At 38.1% G+C, this 22,359-nt stretch overlaps 1 protein-coding gene across 3 annotated transcripts in view; it reads right to left on the bottom strand.

The window, feature by feature from the left end:
* nhsl2 (NHS-like 2) overlaps positions 1-22,359 on the bottom strand; it is a 155,536-nt gene that overhangs the window by 108,175 nt on the left and 25,002 nt on the right. The window contains exon 1 of one of the 3 annotated variants that reach the window (XM_007242016.4): positions 12,684-13,170. The exons of the other annotated variants lie outside the window; for them this stretch is intronic. Within the exon in view, the coding sequence (XP_007242078.1) occupies positions 12,684-12,774 (91 nt within the window). The 5' untranslated portion in view covers positions 12,775-13,170. Of the gene's footprint in view, positions 1-12,683; positions 13,171-22,359 lie in introns of those variants that run through there. 3 annotated transcript variants of the gene reach the window in all.

The raw sequence follows: 22,359 nt of genomic DNA, 5'->3' as shown, positions 1-22,359 counted from the left end.
TCCACATCTCTAGAGCTTACAGATGCTATATCTTGGCCAGCTGCATAACCAAGACATAGCATTCCCCATTTAAAAAGGTGGTGGATGCTACTGAAAACATTCAAGCTGCATGGGATGGATTGCCACAGGACACGATTAAGAACCTCTACAACTTCTTGCTGAGACATCTTGGTGCAACTCTTTTGAAGTTTTAATTGAACAGATATTGGACACATATATCCTACAAAACTGTAAAAAAAACAAGTTACAAAACCTACATAGAAATATAACAAGCTGTAGGAGTGAAGCTGCACTGCTCACTATGACTAACAGCTATGCTGAGGACTTTTTTAGGTGGTGGTATGGTGGGCACCGGGCAAGATTGCTTTCATGCAGTTGTGCGTCAATTCTCGCCCACTTGTCTTTGGATAAAAGCTGATATGTATGCACATCAATGATTTTGGTTCAGATATTTATATAAACTGAGGAGAAAGTACTGGTCAGTGTAAACTCATATGCATGTGATATTATCAAGTTCTACATGTATAAATCTCTTTCCTTAAATATCTTAAAGTTAATTAGGATTCATTAAGAATTTTTTGCACAATTACTTATTAGTTTACTTGTTATTAAAAAACAAATACATGGCACAATACAAAAATAAAATTAGTGTAACTTTTTACTCAATATTTAAAAATAGGCATACGTTAAAATTCAGTGCACCTATATTTGTTATCATTTAATACTTAATGAATTGTCAGAATGAGTGTGACAGTTGATTGACTAGTGTGTAATCTGTTAATGTCAGTTAATATACCAATGTAAGCTGTCTCACAATTATTCTTGTTTAAGCCAGATTCTGGTCATTTATTAACTTATAACTATATAAATATAATTAGTCCCTATTATTATCATTAACTGAATTACAGCAATGCACAAAATTGCTAAGCCTGTGCATAGAAGAACATATATATTGTAAAAAAACTGTCACGCCACAGTGCTCTCCTTCCACACTCTCGAACTCCATTTCTCAAAAACCCACTGGCGATGACGTCACCGTTCACCGCTCACCTTCATCCAATCGCGTTACGCTCCCCCGTTCAGAGTCACCTGTGTTCTAGGAAGTTCCGGTTCAAAGTAATTTACATCCTGTATATAAGGTTTCAGTTTGCGTTTATACTTTGCGAGGTATTGTCGACTTTTGTTGCGTACTGAGCGTTTTTACCTGCATTATTCTGTCTGCCTTTTTGTTATTACCTATTTTTCTGTATTACAGTTTTTGCCTTTTGTCATCGGATTTGTTGTATCGTTGGACTGTCTCTCTGGTTTTGGATCTACGACTCCTGTTTTCGGTGAGAGTGTTGTTTATCCTGTTATCTTGCTGTTAATTCCTGTTATCCATTCTGTAAATAAACCTGTCATTACCTTTTACTCGGCAAGCGTCACTCCTATCTGTCTGGCGTTACAAAAACAAGTAAATATGTGAAACATTTAACAACAATTTATTTGATTGTTATTCTGTTATTAATCTTGTTATTAATGTAGAAACTACTCTGGATTATTCAGTTTAGCATATTTTACGGCGCCCCACTTTTATTTGTGAGAGTAATAGGTTTGTGTGAAAGTTTTAAGTTTCCAATAATTAAATCAAAGTATTAAAATACCAAATATTCTTTAGGATCAAATCTGAGTCTTATTATTGTATTATAACAATAAGCACTGTTACCAAACTTGTTGCCAACACAGTTACTAAACGATCAGAGAAAAACTGTTCTGATAAAACTCAAGACAGTCTAAAGGCCAAAAGCTGCCCTCGCATCAGTCTCTCATCAGTCATCAACTCCATAACTGCTAATTAGAGTATGAGGGAAGGATCTTTCTTGAGGCTCATATCCTAAATGGAGGAGGAAGCGATGATGTGAGATCTGCTCTTGGCAGGCTGCTGGCCTGTTACCACACAGTTACACAAGCAGGCAGGGCTGTGGCCTCTCTGTAGCACTAGGAGGTGTGTGTGGTCAGCGGAGAGACTCCTAATGTGGGCCTGCAGCATCCAAGATCCGAGCCTGTGCCAGGACAAGCAGCCTGCGCCAGAACACACACACTACAAAGGGTGAGCGGAATGCGAAGCACGGCGCTCAAACACAAAAACACAGGTTAGATACACACTGAGGGAAGAGGAGAAGATGAGCAGTGCTGCAAGATGCATACGTGTCAGAGTTCACGATGAGAAAACACAACGAGGGACCAGGGTAGACACACAGTTATCCAAACATACGCATATGTGTTGTGGCAAGAGCATTCCAGTTGAAACCTCACTCGCTGGAGCAGAATAAACGATGGTAAAGTGTGCATCCCAGCAGCATTAAGAGCTAGCACAACAGTGCGGCCGCTCTAAATCCCCTGGAACTGCGAGAAGTGCTCTGGAAGAGTTTTCCACAGGCTCAGGCCACTGGCAGAAAGCCACTGTTGTAAAAGCCAATCAGATCTGATCTGGGACCTGCTTTCTGAAGATGTGGTGGGTTAGAATCAGGAGGGAAATACGGTCCCAGACCAGCTGTAGACCCAGACACGGCCTGAAAGCGTAACCAAACACTTCATCGCTCCTTATTAGTCCACCCATAAGCCTCTGGGCGTATGTAAACAAGGCTAATGCAGAGGAAACCCAATTGGCTTGCTAAAGAACGTGTTCAGTAAGTTCTCAGACAGTTGGGTATTATTGTTCTCCTGAACAATAATACAGCACAACTGTTTTAGACGATAGTTTTAGTTAATTCTGTAATTCTGATCCAAGATCAGTTAGTCTAAGATGCTTTGTAGACTCACTATGCAGACCCAGTTCCTCAGCCAGCACTTTGGCTGCACTCGTAGGCTCATTAAGCACATTGTGAAGTTCAATAATAGCCTGAAAGCTGGAGTAATGTTCAAATGGAACAATGAGTATCCTTGGAGCTGAAGCAGCGTTGGAATAGGAGGTGTGCAAAAAGGAAAACGGAGAATGTTGCTGCATTGAAACAATCAACTGACTGAGATAACTATCATTACAGTGAGAATGAAGCTGTGGAAAGCCTCAGCAAGAAGACAGGAGTGAACTGCTAAAGTTACTGAGTGTTTTTTAAGGAATAATACATGTAACTCTATACAAATATTTTTTACTACGTTTCCACCATTAACGTTTAGTTATGCATGATAATAGTAGATTCAAATCTCAAATCTTGGTCTTTCTCAGTTCTCAACATGTGTTTACTGTGTGTGATGTCAAAAGTACCACTCAAAGTGCAATTAACAGTGCAGCCATAGCATTTTATTTTAAAAAAATGTACTGTGATAATACTTAGATATTATCAGTTTCATTTATGGTATAATTGCGTGTACCTGTTAACAGTTCTGAAACTAGGCAATAGAGCCCACAGCAATTTCATGGGTGCATCCTTTACTTTTATTTTATATTTATCTCATTAAAGCAAGATATGGTTTAGGCTTTTATGATGTTAATACAGCCTTTGTATAAAGTATAGTCTTAAAGTACACCAGAAACATTGTTCATTTAAACTTGCATAGTACAATAGCCCAGCTTAGAAAGCCGGGGTTAAAAAACAGGGTCAGCAAAGTTTGCTTAGGCTACTGTATGTTCACATTACCAGGCTGAAGTGACTCAAATCTGATGTTTTTGCTCAATGTGGTTTAGATCTGATTTTTATATGGCTGTGTAAACATGCCAAATCTGATTTTTTTTTAATCTGTTTTGTGTCCCTTTCGTATGTGGTTCTAAATCAAACACGTATCAGAATTATGGACATGTGACATGAATGTGAACAGTCAAATCAGAATTTATGCATCTTTTTGCTTTTACGCTGCAATTTGTGCTTCTCTCTCATACCCAATCATCTCTTGGTGCAGCTGTGCAGCTATAGCTTAAAAAAACAGCAAAAGCAAACCGCCTGGCCTTTTTTCACCTCCTCGACCTGAGCATGAACTTCAGACCAGCTGTTTGCTGTTTCTCCACTCCAGCAAAAGATGCTCCACATATGAGCTGCTAATGCATCCATTTGACCTTTATAAAGCCATGAGTCGTCTCTCAAATATGCCGTTTTTTGTTGTTGGTGAAGGAGCCGATGTTTATACACGTATTAATGTGCACATGTGAGGCGTTTCAGGGACAGATTTATTCACATTACACACAGATACAGCTCACTTACATGTGTAAATGTGAACTGTCAAGATAGCCGAATCCAATCTGAGCAAAAAATCGGATTTCAGCAATGTGGCTTTTAATGTGAACTTAGCCTAAGTGACCCTGGGTCTCAAACCCACAATCCTGACGCAGGGGTTTATTGGCAGGTTATTTATTAGCAATGAAACCAGTAAACTGTGCTGGACTTCCAACTGGCCCCAACTGCACACCCCTGTTCTAACTACTGAGCCATCACTGCTCTCACTATTAAGTTAAGTTGGCAAAAACATCTGCACTGCATCTGTACTGGTTACACCTTTGGCTTCTGAGTTTTTTTTCTTTTTTCTTTTAGACCAAGATAAAAAAAAAAAACACAATATAGTTTCTGTGCTGATTAAAGGTGGATGCAAATGGGGGCTGACTTCACATGTATCGGAGGAGGCATGTACTAGTCTTCACCCTCCTGGTGTTGGGGCATTGGCCTTGTAATTGGCGCTGTAAATTGGGGAGAAAATGGGATAAAAATTTTAATTAATAAAAAAAAAGGTGGATGCAACACTGTATGTCTACAACTTGCTTAGCATCTTTGATTTGATACTTTTGTACTTCTTGAAAAAAAGTTATTTTACTTTTTACTTTAGTCACTATTTCACAAAATAGCTGTATATTTACTTGAGTACAGGTTTAATCTGCTCTGTCCAGCTCTGAACAGGAGGAAGTAAAAGGAAAACAGCAGAGGAAGGACTGTTTTGTATTGAAAACAGTCCGCTTCTCACTGTGTCACATGACTATAGATTAATAAGAGAAGGCAGAGTGGAAAACATCTGCTGAGCATTATGGGCCATTGGGGGACGCCCTAACGCCTCTCACCCCAGTGACTGACACACACACACACACACACACATACACACACACACGGTGGTTAAAAAAACAAGAGGTTTTCATAACATGATGATGTAACTCAACCGCTTTCATCAAATTCATTTAAAGCAGCGATCTGATCGATCCTCAACTCAACTCCGAAAGAGAAGCACTGAACTCGGCACTGTTTACACGAGGAGAGGCGGGTGACATCACATCACATGAGGAAAGGAGGACCAGGAAAGTGCTTCAGAGTGCTCATTACTGCTGTGAGATCATCAGCAGAATTGAATTAGGACAAGAGTTAAATGTATAATAATAACATGATGGTGAGTTGAAAGCTGTTCTTTCTCTCTGCCGATCACACAGCTCGTCATGTGGACTGCAATAACACCAGAAGAAGCTGGAGGCTGCTGTTACTACTGCAGGAAAGAACATTTCCTAGTTCACTGATCATGTGGTATTCCTTTAGGGTTGGGCAGCAAAACTGTTGGGCAAGTCTACACCTTCCTGGTGTGTTGGGGCATTACTAGTGATGGGGGAGTCCTAACGAGTGGGTTGGGTAATTGGCCGTGTAAATTGGGGAGAAAATGGGAAAAAATTAGAAATAAAAAAAAAAAAAAAAAACATACCACTCAAATCTTAATTTTATTTTTATGTTCTTTTTTTCACATTTTCTGCCCAATTTACACGGCCAAATATCCAACCCACTCATTAGGGCTCCCCCTATCACTAGTGATGCCCCAACATTAGGATGGTGAAGACTAACACATGCCTCCTCCGATACATGTAAAGTCAACCTCTTCCTCTTCTTGAACTGCTGCTGATGTAGCACTGCTGAGTAGCATCACAGCGCACTCGGAAGAAAGCGGAGCGGCTCGGTTATGAAACATCAGCTCACAGACGCAGCCTTGTGCTGATCAACATCACCCTTTGGAGTAATGAGGGGAGAGAGCGCCATCTACCACCTAGAGAGAGAAAGGCCAATTGTGCTCTCTTGGGGCTCTGGTAGCTGATGGCAAGCTACATGAACGGGATTAAAATCGGCGATCTCCTGATCATAGTGGCAGCACTTAGCTCGCTGAACCACTCAGAGCCCTAAAATCAATTATTTAAACACTAAAATTTTACTGTATTATTTTGCTTGACATCAAAACAGTCCAAATGACTAATGTTCACAACACCTGATTTTATCAGTCAGCCTTTCGCTGACCTTGCCGCAGAATTCCTCAGAGCAGGTGATTAGTCAGCAGCACTGGTCGACATTCTGAAAGTCATTCCAGACTGATTTCCTGCTGTGGATGCCAACAGAGAGTGAATGAGAGCCAGCATTCCATCTCCAGAGGCTACTTCAGAAACTACAGGGCACAGTAAGCAGCCTTTTCCCACTGACTCAAGATCAGATTTCTGACCCTTACCATTCCTTAGCATAACTATTATTAGAGAAAACCTACAGCTGACCTCATATCACCACCATTAAAGCAATCTCTACTTATATGTATATTAAAGCTACAAGCTATGTGCCAGAGGTACTGATATTCCAGCATGCTGGTGGCATGACTCCTGTCCCCGGTAGCAAACGGACCCAGCGCTGAGACGGCAGAACAAAACCTGCCCGTGTATCTTCACCCCCTCAGCACTAAAAATATCAGCAAACAGACAAACAAACACAGGCTGAGCGGTCAGGTGAATCTGCCAACTATGAGCTAATGACACCCAGCAGGGGGGCGAGAACCTGCGAATACAGCCAGAACATTACTTCAGCAGAATATCACAGGTGTTTTTCAATAACAAAGACAAAACATCACAGAATACTATGATGCAATTATATTGCTCCGTATTGCAATGGCAACATGCATTGCAACATATTAAAAACACCTTAAAGTAACAAGATTAAAGATTTGCTTTGCATTTATACTGATACATTTGCAATCAAACCAAATTTTAGACAAAATATGCTGTATGATGCACATTATTGCTGTGTATTGGCAAACACTTCACATCACAATATGATACACATCACAATATATTGCAATACTGTAGGCAGGGTTATGGATTTTGATTGTTTACAGCTAATGTTAGAACTACTCTCCTATTTATCATATTTATAACATCTTAGTAAACGAAAAGTAGGTACTACTTTAAAATAAGACTACCTTTATAAAGTGTTTATAATTGGTTAACAATTAGTTTATTAATGGTTACTTATTAGGTTGTAAATGCCTTACAAATCATTAATAATCAGTTATAACACATACATAGAAAAAGCAACCATGACCTGTTGTTTGCCAAATAGTGAACCCACAGCCATCTATATTGTTGCCCTTTCTACGTATGTGTTATAACTGATTATTAATGATTTTTAAGGCATTTACAACCTAATTAGTAACCATTAATAAACTAATTGTAAACCATTCATAAACTCTTTATAAAGGTAGTCTAATTTTAAAGTGGTACCGAAAAGTATACTTATAATCCAGTCATAACAGCAGGATCTGAAGAAAGCGTGCAATAATGCTAGCTAACAGTCAGGGTTTTTAACACAACACTAAATTAACTAATAATACAAAAACATGATTATTCACAGACTATTAATGTGATTAATACAATTATTTTTAAAGTAACAGACGCCACAAGTGTAATTTCATTTAGCAAATCTTACATTGATTGTTTTATTTCCCTTTAAATATATACTACTAAAATCTTAAACTTATTAGTGATTAATCACAGAATGATTGTGATTAATCTGATAGATTGTTTTAAATCGACTGATACCGCTATTAAAAATTCAATCATTTTCAACAGATTTCACTAAACGTTAATGATCCAACAAGTCATAATATTAAAATACTCTTGGTGTATCATAGATTATACCGGGCAGATATAATCTGCCTAATCATCAGCCAAATTGCACAAAAAGAAATGCATTAATATTTCTTTGTCTTATAAAGTAACAAACCTTTTAATCTGGCAAGGTAGTAAGAACACACACTCAGAGTAGTGAACAGCCACCTCAGCACCCAAAGAGCAATTCAGGATCAGGTGCCTTGCCTAAGGGCACCCCAGCAATGAATGTTGATGGAGGAGAAAGTGCTGTTCCCTTACTCTCCTAACCTCTACCTTCCAGCCAGTTCAGGGAAATTAACTGGTGCCCTTCCGGTCCAAATAGGGGTGGGGGATATGGCCCTATAATAACATCACTATATATTTTTTTGTTGCAAAAAACACTGAAAACACCTTATGAATTACAATATATACAGCATATACTACTGCAACAAAATAATTCATGTAAAGTTTCATTTCATGTAATTATAGCAGTCAAATATTCAACAGGAAAAATCTGTAAACTTTTGTATATTTTGTAAAAAAAAAAAAAAAAAACAGTTGTATGATTTTTTTAAATAGAATAATAGTAATAATGTATAATGTAAAATAAATCATATAAAGTAGTGAATATTGAGTGCCTGCATAAAACTTTCTACAAAGAAATCCCTTAAAGCTTCACAGTAAATAATAGAGCCCTTTCTCTGCTACTGTCACAGTATAGATTTTTGGTCACAATATAGTTTGTATGATACAATATGGTGCTTTTGATATGATGTATCCGCTAGGTTCTGAACCCTATTCTCTAAGCTTTAGAAAAATCTAAGCTGTCTAATACGAGCTAATCATATACAGTAATGTGCTGCTGTTCTCAGTTTGGGTCATTTTCTGTTGACATCAATCTCTTCCAGTCTTATAACTGCAGCAAAAGAAATAGAGAAAAAAAAGGTTTCCCACATGATCAAAGGGAAACTCAGCTTTACTTGGATCCCTGTCACAGTAAACATTTTCTGTTTACAGATTTTTATATTTTCTTGTGAGAGTTAGTGAAAGTTTAGTGCTCACTGCTCACCACAGTTCATTCTCTTCCTTCTGCTGAGTTACAGCATGCTTAATATACAGGAACGATATACGACTTACCAAAGTTTTGATACAATAGCAATGATATGATGTAGACCAACCTGTGTGGGAACTGTTTTTAATAGACTATATATTGCCACAGGAACACTGTTGATTATAAAAAATATAGCAACATTGTTAATTATAAAAATTGATTGACTGCAAATTCAACAACTTGTTACAGCACACAATACACAAAAACACAATTGGAGAGGGGTGTCACGCTGGCCAGCCACACAACAGGCACACGCAAATACACTACACAAAGATTGTTAACAAAGGGGTCAAGCTTACAAGAGTAATGAGGGATGGGCAAGGTCAATAACAATAGGGCAGCGAGAATAAACAACATATCAGAGAGAGTAGCAAGAGTGAAGAGTGAAGCAAGCCAGGGTCACGCAAAGGGAATTCAAAACAGCTACAGGGGAGCTGTTAAACTGGACAAAAAGGTCGGTTAAAAAAAGGCAAAGGTACAAAAGAAACGCTTTGTAGAAGATCTAGTAAACTAGATTCAATACTCCGCAACGAGGAGAGCAAACAGACGTGTATATATGTATACACAGGAGGACAGGTGGGAACAATCAGAAGCTCGGAGAGCAGGAACACTGTTGCATCACGTTAACAGTTTAGTCAGGGAAGGTGTGGGTGCAAGCTGGAAAGTGGAGTTTTGTCCTAAGCAGCAAACTGACATCATCCAGAGCATATCCAGAGCATATATTTATATAGCTCTGGAAAAAAGAGACTATAATTAAAAGAAAGATGGATGATCACAAGCCATCAAACCAAGCTGAACTGCTTGAAATTTTGCACCAGTAGTGGCATAAAGTTATCCAAAAGCAGTGTGTAAGACTGGTGGAGGAGAACATGCCAAGATGCATTAAAACTGTGATTAAAAACCAGGGTTATTGCACCAAATATTGATTTCTGATCTCTTAAAACTTTATGAACATGAACTTATTTTCTTTGCATTATTTAAGGTCTAAAAGCTCTGCATCTTTTTTTGTTATTTTAGCTGTTTCTCATTTTCTGAAAATAAATGCTTTAAATGACAATTTATTTTTTATTTGGAATTTGGGAGAAATGTTGTCTGTAGTTTATAGAATAAAACAACAATGTTAATTTTACTCAAACATGTACCTATAAATAGCAAAATCAGAGAAACTGATTCAAAAACTGAAGTGGTCTCTTATTTTTTTCCAGAGCTGTATTTATATATGATGCAAGATTTTTACCACATGGATCACCACTACTCCCTTCAGCACCTCTGTGTGCACAGGTGGCCGTGGCTAGCCACAACATCAACAAGTCAGGTTCAAAGTTTAAGGTTCAAAGTACAAAACCTGCTTTTGCACCTCAGTTGTGAGTTAATTGAAACTACAGCGGGCTAACCGGACACTGGCGCTTTCTTTTAATCTGTTCCAGCAGCGGAAACAGAGAGAGCATCAAAGAGGAGCTCAGCCTTAACATTCAGGACTGGTCCCTTGGATCACTATCAGTCAACTCCCAGAAACAAGTTTCATGAAATATGGATCAAGTGAAACACAAGCAGTCTCACCCAGAGAGACAGAAACATTCTGTCCTCAAACAGCACTGCTCAACAACCAACGCAACCAAACCAAAGCACAGAGATTCACCAACACAGAGCTACAGCTCGTAAACAGCACGCTCACATTCAAGCAGCACTTCACACACATTCTGCCTCAGGTACACTCAACAAAACAAAACAACAGCCTTGAAATAAAAGGAGAGGCTTTTAAAACACTTGGTTTAGAATGACTAAAAGACGAATACCTGCACAGCCTTTTCAGCCTGACATTAGATTAGATACCAGAAGCAGAGACGAGTGCAGAATCTTTCACACTGAGGAACCCTTTCACTGCTCTTCACTTCTGGTCATATCATGTGACGGTAAGAACCGAGCAAGTCCACAACACACTTACAGCCCAGAGGGCACAGCTGAATCTGAATACTCTCTCTCATTCTTCCATACTGTTTTTTTTCTTTTTCATTTTCATTTTTTACTGAGAAAGGAGGAAAAGATGCAGATGTTGAGTCAGACTGCAGGCATGCAGACAGTGTGTGTGTGATCCAGGGGCAGAGAACATACACAGCTGAGTGATACAGCAGAGCTGGATGAGCCTCAGGACAGACCAACTAATCAGTTCAGCTGAACTTGCAGGTGACTGGGCCTTACTGGTGGGTGATAAGGCAAAAATACTGTATAATAACGTGATTTTCTCAAGGCATTTCCACCAAATACAGCTCACTTCAAATTCACAGTGCTTATTCTTATTTCTGCCTCTTTTTTGACACATTGGAAATAGACAACTAGTAAAACACATAAAATTGGCGTTGACCCTACAGTCAGCCTGGGTAACTGAGGCTGAGAGGTACTAACCTAATCTGAAAGATTATCTGAAAGAAATATGTGCATTGATGTGACAGAATAATAACACATAGCTTTTGCAGGAGTTATGCAATACTCAAAAATGCTGTCTTGCCTACTTCAACAAAGTTACGTAGTGCAGTTAGCAGTGTGCAGGCTAACAAAGTGCGTGACGCTAAAACATGATTTTTAAGATGCTATTTTAAATTTTTTAAGATGCTATAGTAAAATTCTACGTCATTCTGCTTTAGTTTTCAAAGTACTGTGTAATATATATTTCTTTCATGACCAGAGTGAACATGCTTATTTGATTGATGCTTCATAATCACTGTGTACCAGTTGTGTAATATTAAGCCTTCAAGGACTAAACAAAGACTGCTGTGCTATTAAACCATTTGAAAACATTAAATGTTTTTCAAATGACAAAAATTCTCAAATGCCCAATGTCAAATCATACAATTTATTGTATTTCTAAGCAGAAAAAAGTGACGAAATCCTTTTTTTTTTAAATAAAATGCATTTAATATGCCATAATCCATCATAATGCCATGCCACAATCATCAGCATCAATAGTGTAATCCATGATAAAAGCTGAAAATGTTATGCAGATAGAAACACAGAGTGAAACTTTAGACAGTTATTTTTAATCAGATTGTGTCCGCAATATTTGGTTCATGATTCGATATCCTTACAATATTAAAATTGCATTCTTGAACATAAATGCAATGTAGCAGATAATAACTGCTAAAAAATCAAATGTTTGTATTAAACAGGCTGAATGGCCACTATAGGGCCTGTAAAAAGATGCTGCAACATATAAAAGTAACGGTATGACTGAGTGTATAATAAATCTGTCAAAGTGGAGACTGCATCACTATTAGAAACACTACCCAGAAACCGAATAATGCATTCAATACACGTCCCATTTCATGAGAAAATGCTCATTCTTGTTCACCCAAAACTGATAAGGATCAATAAAGGACATTTTTTCAATAAAGAAGATTTGTTAGTGTGGAAAGCTTTCACATTTATAAAGCCTTAAACCTTAAAAGGTTCATTTTAAACACAATCTTTTACACATTTCAAGAGCAAGCATTGTTTCTTATGGATCCCAAAGTGGATGTTCTATGGCACTGTGTGTCAAAAGTGTATTTATACATATGAACTGCAGTATACTGTATAGGCTATTGACCGCCTATGCTGCCCCTAAGCCAAACTTAATAGACCAAATCTGCATTCCTGCCTTAAACTAATGAATTACACTGATCACACTTCACTCGCACATCACTCTCACATGCACACACACACACAGACACCACAGACACGTGCGCTAGTGTGTGTTACCTCTGAAGAAAGGCATAGTGAAGGAAGCCTCGGAACTCTTCGTCTCCACCTGTCTGCCCTGTCCTGGAGACCTCCTCCGCTTCCACCGCATCTCCGCACGCGTCCAGAAACACACTCACAGCCTCTTTTAGAAAGAAACTCACACTCACACACACACACACACACACACTCACTCACACTCACACACACTCACACACACTCACACACACATGCCCACACTCGGACAGCAGAAGCTGTTGATTGTCCACGTTGCTGTATGTGAAGCTTGGTAGAGTTGTCAGTCAAGATGCGCTCTAGGTCTCCTTCAGGTATTCGGTCCAGTCCGCAACCTAACTGAGTTTACAGCCAATCAGAAGGACAGACAGAGAGCGAGAGAGAGCGGGATACTGCTGCATGCATCTCTCCCTCTCTCCCCATCCATCCCTCTCTCTCACTCTTTCACTCTCTCTCTCTCACTCTCTCTCTCTCTCTCATCAGCTCCGCACCTCTCCATACACACTGCAGTGGATTCTGCAGCGTCAGCGTCACACCACAGCTCTCTTCCCCTCTCACACACACACACACACACACGTACAAACACACACTTGTGAAAGGGCATGACTCTGCTCCATGCTACAGCACATAAACCACTCAGCACTCACATACATTAACACCGCATTCACAATTCAGTATAATGCTGCTCGTCATTAAGCAGCAAATGTGATTATGGGTGGGTTCTGCTGCATAAGCTGTGTGAGCTGAAGCCATGCAAGCATAAAACAGCTGGAATACACAACTGCACAGACAGTGGGCTGGTTGCCAAGGGCATCCATGCAATAATATTTGCTCTTTATTGCGAGGAAGATGATTTATTAGATACCGATTGGAGATGCACCCGAAAAGAAATGTTTTGTAAAAGTTAATGAAACAAAATGAAACATTAATACTGATTACAGAACACATATTTTCACAGATTTTTTTAAATTACTTTTTTCACCACTGCACAATTTAAATAGACATGTATTTTTGTCTCGCTTTCCAAAAAAAAAAGAAAAGAAAAAAACTACAATTTAAAATATTAATTGAACTTGTAACCTATTCTAATCCTCCCCAATATGATACTCCCTGAGATATGAAGCACAAAATTATTTTGGTTGCCAAATATTCAGTGCATCCTTCATATGCATAGGCAAATACAGAGATTGAGTTTCCTCTATATGCCAAAGATTTCCATTTAACCCTAAGTATGTCCCATCAAAACCTTTGTCTTTTTTGACATATTTAAATATTAGGGCCTGCAACGCTTAGTCTACATAATCATCAATGTTAAAAAAAAGTGTCAACTAATTGTACAATTGTAACAGCACTGCTCAACACAGGAGAGGGTTAATAGGAGAGGGCTCACCTACACAGTTAACACTTAACTTCGCCTTTATCTCCAAAAGTGACCAAACATAACAGATTACATATTTACTCTCTGAATATCAGTACTTTTTACATTTAAAACAACATCATCTGGGCTTTTAAAGGGCATTTAAATTTCACGTTCAGCTGTTTTTTATTATTTTACAGTGATAGAAGGCATGGCAGGAATATTCACTGACTGATGGTCTAATTGAAAAAATAATCATCAGATCACTCAACTACTAAAATAATCACTATTGTTCACTATTAAATATTGACCATTTGATCTTCAGTATTAAAGGCTGCAGATAATATGACTAGAACTGAAAAACAGTCTTTTAAACATTCTGTTTAAAATATAATTAATAGATATGTAGTTTTCTTGTAAGTAAAAAGATTCCCACATAAAATAATCCTCAAAATGTTAAATATTAGAATCAGATTCATCACATCAGCTGCAGATGACTGAAGATGTCTGTCTTATTTTTCTTGCTCTATTTGTGTGTGTGTGTGTGTGTGTTTGTTACTCTGGAGACACACGTTAGTGACAAGTGTAAACAGAATATGTAGATGCAACACAGATTTACAAAATAAGTATAAGGTAAACAGTGTAAGTGTAAACAGGCTAAAATGGTAAAATCCAAAGAGAACTGCACAGTAAATTGTTTCAGCATGGTCAGTGCAATATGTGCATATGCAGTAATCACACTGCAGGAGGTGCAGAGTAGGTCACATAAAGCAAGTTAAATCATACATCATGCTACATTTTTCCTGATATACAAACGGAAAAATTCCACTGTTTTTATTTTCCATGACTAAAAGAATATATGTCTGAGGAAGATTACATCTGCCAAATTTATGCCAAGTTTATTTTACTCCAATCTTGGATACACAGAGTGTATTATTAGTATCAGGAGATGCTGCATCACCGACATCTGGACAAATCTGTTGCAAAAATGTTAATTATTGCAATAAATATAATGTGCAGTACTGTGCAAATGTTTTTAGCACCTAAACACATCATATATATATATGTCAGCAAAATAATTTCAGCAATAAGAAAGCATATAAAACACTACATATCATTTGAAATTATGCAAATTAACATAAATACAGAAAAAAAAAAACAATCATTTCTAATGTTTAGGAAAGTAGTTCATATCCCGTGAGCTGTTCTGAAGAACAAATTAAGAAAGTTTAGTTCCAGAATTCTCCTGGACTCTCCCAGCCAGCATGTGGATATGTTTAATTCCATCACCATACCATAATATAACATCATTAATCACTTGTTTACCAAACCATGTGTTCTTATAATGAGAACTATGACTAATACTAAGCTGCCATGAGGAGAGTTTTGGAGACATTTTAGTGAACACAGTTATATAAAACTACCACTTTTTGTATGAATATTACTGTATTTATTATTATATTCCTATTTTATTAAGCTAATAATCACTTACTGACAGTTAAGAAGCTTTTTTTGTTGTAATTTCCACAGATGTCCAAAACTTTTGCACAGTACTGTATATATTATACTGTATAGAGCAGGGGTCTGCAACAGGTGGCCCGGGGGCCAGATGTGGCCTGCAAGCATAAAACATCTGGCTTGTGAGGCTGTTTGAACTACAATGAACGATAATGAAAAAATTAAATAAAATGCTTCTCTGGTGAGCTTTTGTTTACACCCCTCCCCTGTCTCTCTGTCGCCCTCGGCGTGACTTTAATTTCCACCCATTTAAGTTTTTCCACCCGTTCTTGGACTCCCTCTCTCCTCATAAGGCTGTTTATTTCCCCAGACATGTCTCAATTTACTATCCGGGGCAGCAGTAGTGTACTGGAACGTGACCCCGACGACACGGGTTCGATCCCGGTGTGTTTTTTTATTTATTTATTTATTGCTTATTTTTTGGGGTTTACCTGCTTTGAATTCAACTGTTCTGCAATTGGATTCAACAACCCTCTGGGCTGGAGAGCTATTATTCATTTTCCAAAAAAAATTCTGCCACGTAATGGCTTGGAAAATATCTGGCCCACGGCCAAACTGAATTTTAAGTAACCCCTGGTATAGAGCAACAAAATACATGAGAATCAGTTTTATTTGTGATTTATTTAGCTAAGAAAGTAAGAAAACGGAATGCGAGCACACACATACATATCCTGAGCACTGAGATATTTAAAAACAGGAGTGTTTCAGGGTGGGCTTTCTCTCCTCTCCCCCAGCAGCCTGTTTCTGTGTTGTGGTCCCAAACACTCTGGGGAGTGGGAATTAGTGGTGAGGGGAGCTTTTAACAGGGAACATGTTTGCGAATCTGAGCGCGGCTGAGCTGCGGCCCACAATATGAAACAATAAGGAATTAAAGAGGGAAGGTTGCACAATAACCCTGTCGTGCAGCAAGTCTCTGAAGTGTTTACCAACAACACCAGCAGGAAATGAGATGCTGAGAGAGTGAGAGAGATAGAGGGAGAGACAGTGTGTGTGTGTGTGTGTGTGTGTGTGTGTGTACTAGAGCTCCAGTACAAAAGGGCGGGGCTGGGAGGCCAGGAGCGCGCCGGAGCGCAGGGGTGCCTTCACACATACGGTCCCCATCATGCGAGCAGAATTAAAACTCAGTGTGAGTCTCAGATCGAGCACTGTGTGTTCTCTTAGTGCCCACTCACACCTCACTTCCTGCACTGAGCAATAAAAAGCTGCCAGCATCGTGCTGCACTCTGACCGCACACCCTCTCTATTACACAGGGCCACACAGATACGGGAATTTCATCACTGATGCTGATTTTTAGCCTTGAAATAAGTAGAATTAACAATAGTAAAAATAATAAATAAATTACGACAAAGGTATGACAAGTTATGCACTCTTTCTAGGTATATTTCCGGGTATATTCTATATATATAAAAGTTTGTGACACTACCGTAATTTGAATTAATTAATCTTAAGTTATTAATATTGCAATGCAGAGACGTCATTATAGATTTAAAAATAGGGGGCTCAGCTTTAACTAGGGGAGTTTAGGAGTAAGCCTCTCAGGAGAAACAAAAAGGTACACATTATATGAATTAAAATTTTATGAATTAGAAAAAAAAAATTTAAAAAAGAGAAAAAAATGTTTTCTATGAAAATGTTGAAGCTCAACTTTCTAGGCACCATCAGAAAGCCTGTGATTGTTTTAAATTAGTTTTTAAATTAGTTCATCTTTTTATTTTTTTAATTGTTTTATTTATTTTTATTTATTTATTCAGTTTGATATTTGATAAAGTCTTTTATTCTTATGTTTTCATTTTCATTTTGATTCCTATGTTCTTAGTTCATTATTATCAATTTTATAATATATTTATTACCATTCTTATCATTTTATTGACTTTTATTATTATCTGTTCTTAATTTTATATTTTATAAATTATTTACTTTTTGTGTACATTTTTTATGCCCTTTTCTTTTTGTACATAGATATTTTATTCATCAATGTTAAACATCCACTTAAAATGTAATAAATGAGGATCACCCTCAATGTATTCCTAGTAAAATTAAAGGTTGGTTGATTGACTATCAGCAGATCTATGTTAGGTACAGATACTATTGGAAGGGATGCATAATGTTATCAGAATTATATCAGTATCAGCTGATAATTGCTTTTTTGAATTATCTGGCAATGGGCCCGATGCCTAGATTTGCCTGATGTTTCAAACAAGTACTTACTGATGTGTTTATTATATTAGTTGCTGGGAAAGGACCAAGCGACTTTGGCAGCAAAACTAAAAATGGCTGACACTGAACCAAAAAATTAAAAGCACATATCTCAGGAGACACCTTTTATTTTATTGTTAAAGGCTAAAAATGTAAGACAAATAAATGTTGCATCTGTTTCTAAAGTTATAATAATTCAACACAAAATACCTCATAATGACAAGATCTCTCCAGAGTTCAACTCAGGGTCTGACTGGGCCTCTTAAGAACAAGAGATGTCCCGAAGCCACTCCTTTGTTATCTTGGCTATGTGTCTAGGGTCGTTGCCCTGTTTTCTGTGAATACTTTCCAGATGCACTGTATATGGACATAGAAATTGTCATCAGCATGTGTAACAGAACAGAATACAGAAAAAGAATAGAATTATAATCCTCACATTGATGCATCCCTAATTTTAGATATTGTATGACTATTATCCATCAGACAAACCAAAGAAACAAGCAGTGGTACGTGCAGTAGCAGCTCCCAAATACTGCCGTTCCGTGGAAGAGTTTCACTGATCTCTCACTCTCTCTCAGGTCAGTACACTGTACAGGGTCTCTGCCTGACAAACTAATGATTCTGACTTCTGACAGTAAGTTGCATATATAATGTGTTTTAAGTTACATTCCAATACAAAATAGATGTGCTACTTCTCTTCCTTCTACTCGTTCTTTCACCTCCCCTTATACACTCCGCCTTGCCTATCATGGAATAGCACCAATCAAAAAGAACGTTTTAAACATTTTAAGGATTTTAAACACATGCCTTCTCTGATATGTAAAGTCAGCAACCACCTCTTTTTTAAACTATCGCTGATGCAGCATCACACAGTTACTAGCACACTCAGAGGAAAGCACAGCGACCCAGCTCTAATACATCAGTTAACAGAGGCCTGTGCTGACCAACACATAACGCACTAGGAGTGATGTACAGAAAGAACACAATCTACCCACCCAGACAGAGCAAGGCCAATTGTGTTCTCTCTCTCTCTCTGACTCTGATGACAAACAGCGTGATCCGTGCTTCTTACCGGACATTATCCGATCATACTGGCAGCACCTTAGTCCACTGGACCGATCTGAGCCTATCTATATGGTTCATACAGCTCTGGGAAAAATTAAGAGACCACTTTAGTTTCTGAATCAGTTTCTCTAATTTTGCTATTTATATGTATATATTTGAGTAAAATGAGCATTGTTGTTTTATTCTATAAACTATGGACAACATTTCTCCCTAATTATGAATTAAAATATTAATAAATTAAAAAATTATTTGAAGAAAATGAGAAATGGCTGAAATAACGAAAATGACATAAAAAAATGCAAAGAAGTTCATATTCATAAAGTTTTAAGAGTTCAGAAATCAATATTTGGTGGAATAACCCTGTTTTTTAATCACAGTTTTCATGCATTTTGGCATGTTCTCCTTCACTAGTCTTACACACTGCTTTTGGATAACTTGCCACACCTGGTACAAAAATTCCAGTAGTTCAGCTTGGTTTGATGGCTTGTGATCATCCACCTCTCTTTTGATTATATTCCAGAGTTTTTCAACTTGGTAAAATCAAAGAAACTTATCATTTTTAAGTGGTCTCTTATTTTTTTTCCAGACCTGTATATTACCACAGAGGTGAGCTTACATGCAAGTCACTCAAAATGAAAGAATGTGCAATATTTAAAGTAGGTAAGTTCAGTCCTAATGTACCATCAGAGCAGCCATGCTCGTTTCAATTCTTCATCTTTTCTGTGCTTTCTTGGCCTTTCCCTCTGCTCTCTTCTCCAGTCCACTCCAGTGGGTCCCCAACCATCTGGAAATCATTCGCCCATCTATTACGACACCAGCAGACTCGGCCTGTTTGTTGATCTTGACAAGGAGCCATTCTCCAATTAAACATACATTCCTTAGCTTGTTAATGGCATATTGATAAAACACACCCAGCCTGAGCCCTAGATCTAGAAAAACTAGAACCTCTCTGCCTAGACCACAGCCCAGACACCTCCACTCACACAGACTGCAGACTGACCACGTAAACCAAAACAATGATATAGGAATCTTTTCCCATACACAAACTAAGGTCAAAGGGTTAGGGAGAGAATCTGTGATGGTGGGAGTGAAGGTGAAAGTGAGATCATTATTCAAAAATACCAGGTTCCAAATCTGAGGCTACTGGTGTGTCTTTTTATTAGTATCTAGTTCTAGGTCTCAGAAGTACACTACATGAACAACAGTATTGGGTGGTGCCTCATAATAACTGAATCCAGGTGTTTTATTTAGCTGTTCTTATTGCCACTGGTGCATAAAATCAAGCAATTAGGCATGCAGTCTGCACATACACATATTAGTACACACTATAAACCTTGTAATTTTCCCAAATATCGACAGTGTACCTTAAAATCCTGTGTGCCTTATGTATGAATTCTACCAGTCAGGTTGTAAGGAGCAGTAAAGCCACTCCGCTGAAGTGCAGCGCCATACAGGAGTTTCAGTGACGTTTCCCCAGCACCAAGGCTGAAGCAGTATTAGCATTAGCCGCTAACCAGAGGGCTAGTTCTTTTGACATGAAGAAGTGAGATTATCGATCTGTAGTCTGTGTGTTTACCGTGTTGAAACCAGCTACATGGCACAAACCCCTACCTGATAGCCCCCTGGGTTATGGAGACACTCAGGGTTCCTCAGTCTAGCGCTATTGGCGGCATTTAAAATATGGTAAAAAAAGGGTAGCTCTAAAGTGCTCAGTAAATTTTAGTGAAGTACTTTCTTGGATACATGGGAGTGCATTACTAATATCATGACATGCTGGATAATTTATTGCTGGTCAAATCTGGTGAAAATTGGTGATTTTTTTAATAATTCAATAAATATCACAGACAAAAAAAATATTGGAATTACAGTGTTTTCCAGTATGGTGCAGCCCTACTGCAGACTACTGTCCATTAATATTGATATCTTTGTGAATACCGTAACAGTCAAATTATTACAAAAAACTTGTTACAAATACATTTTGAACAAAACATGGTCAAATGTGTACAAATATCTAAAATCTATTAATATTTACCAATAATTTATAATAAAGAAGTGTTTGAGTAGTAAAGGATCTTCTGAAAAGAGCACCTAGTATGTGTAACTGTCTCCTATAAATACGATGTATGTAGGTGAATAAGGTATGTCTAACCTTCAAAAATATACAGCTCTGGGGAAAAAAATAAGAGACCACTTAAAAATGGTGCGTTTCTTTGATTTTACCAAATTGAAAATCTCTGGAATACAATGAAGAAGAAGATGGATGATTACAAGCCATAAAACCAAGCTGAACTGCTTGAATTTTAGCAAACAGGAGTGGCATAAAGTTATCCAAAAGCAGTGTGTAAGACTGGTGGAAGAGAACAAGCCAAGATGCATGGAAACTGTGATTAAAAACCTGGATTATGCCACCAAATATTATATATTCCACCAAATATAATATAATATTTAGGAACTCTTAAAACTTCATGAATATGAACTTGTCTTCTTTGCATTATTTGAGGTGAGATAAAACATGCATTAGAACAGGAGCTTCACCACCATTTAGCAGAGATGGAGCACATGGAAAAAACAATTGGTGACCAACTAAACATTATTAGGCTATTTGCCTTCTAAAACAGTCATTAGTTACAGCCCTAGACTGAACAAATCCTAAACAGAGTGACCTGAACTTCAGAACTGAACTAACCTCACCAGCAAACCATGAATCAACCTCCTCATCCTCCATCCAGACCAGATTCCTGACTATCTGAAGCAGAGCTCAGTGATTCTGTGTTTATATCGTCACATTTCTCAGGCACAGCTCAGGGTACGGGTCAGTCACTGGTAATGGCTTCAACACTCAGCTATAAAATATCTGTTCAGATGGTGCTGAAACTCTCTCTGCTGAAGTCATACTGCTACATAGTGCTGCTGAGTTTCCAGTTTAAAACACTTCACCACAAAAGCCAGAGTACAAACAGCTAATCGAAAAGAGGCATTCGTTAGGCAATAATGAATTTGCTATAAATTTATGAACTAACCAGCTCTAAATGTGGGAATGTTGAGGAAAAACAGACTGTGTTCTACGATCTGAGTAGTTTCAGTGGGATTTTTGCCAGCCTTCAGTAAAGCTTGTCCAATCTGGCAACAGTTGCTACGAAAGAACACATTTGTGGGCGGAGCATGAGTAGGCCCTAAGGCTTTATTTCCCTGGTAACAAGAACATCTCAGTCAAAATCTGCATGGAGTGATTTATCATGAGGCCAACTCCGAGGATCTACCAGCACAAATCCAAGATCCAGTGTTATTATAAAGCCAACTTTTTTTTACTATTATTTATTTAGTATTGTTGTTTCAACAGACGCATGCCTCCTCCAAACAAGAATCATGAGTGTGTGTGTCACGGTCTAAAGGAAGTGGAGCTCTGCTCTCTGTGACGATAGGAATCTGAGAGGAGCGGATAGAGTAAACACAGAGCAGGATCTGAGAGTGTCTCTTTTCCAAAGGCCTGTCAAAATACAGCAGAGAAAAGGATTGGAAAGGAATGGAACAGTATTTGGTAAAGT

The sequence above is a fragment of the Astyanax mexicanus genome, chromosome 8 (assembly GCF_023375975.1).
Source record: "Astyanax mexicanus isolate ESR-SI-001 chromosome 8, AstMex3_surface, whole genome shotgun sequence".
NCBI classification, from domain to species: domain Eukaryota; kingdom Metazoa; phylum Chordata; class Actinopteri; order Characiformes; family Acestrorhamphidae; genus Astyanax; species Astyanax mexicanus.
This window is presented reverse-complemented; position numbering and strand designations above follow the sequence as displayed.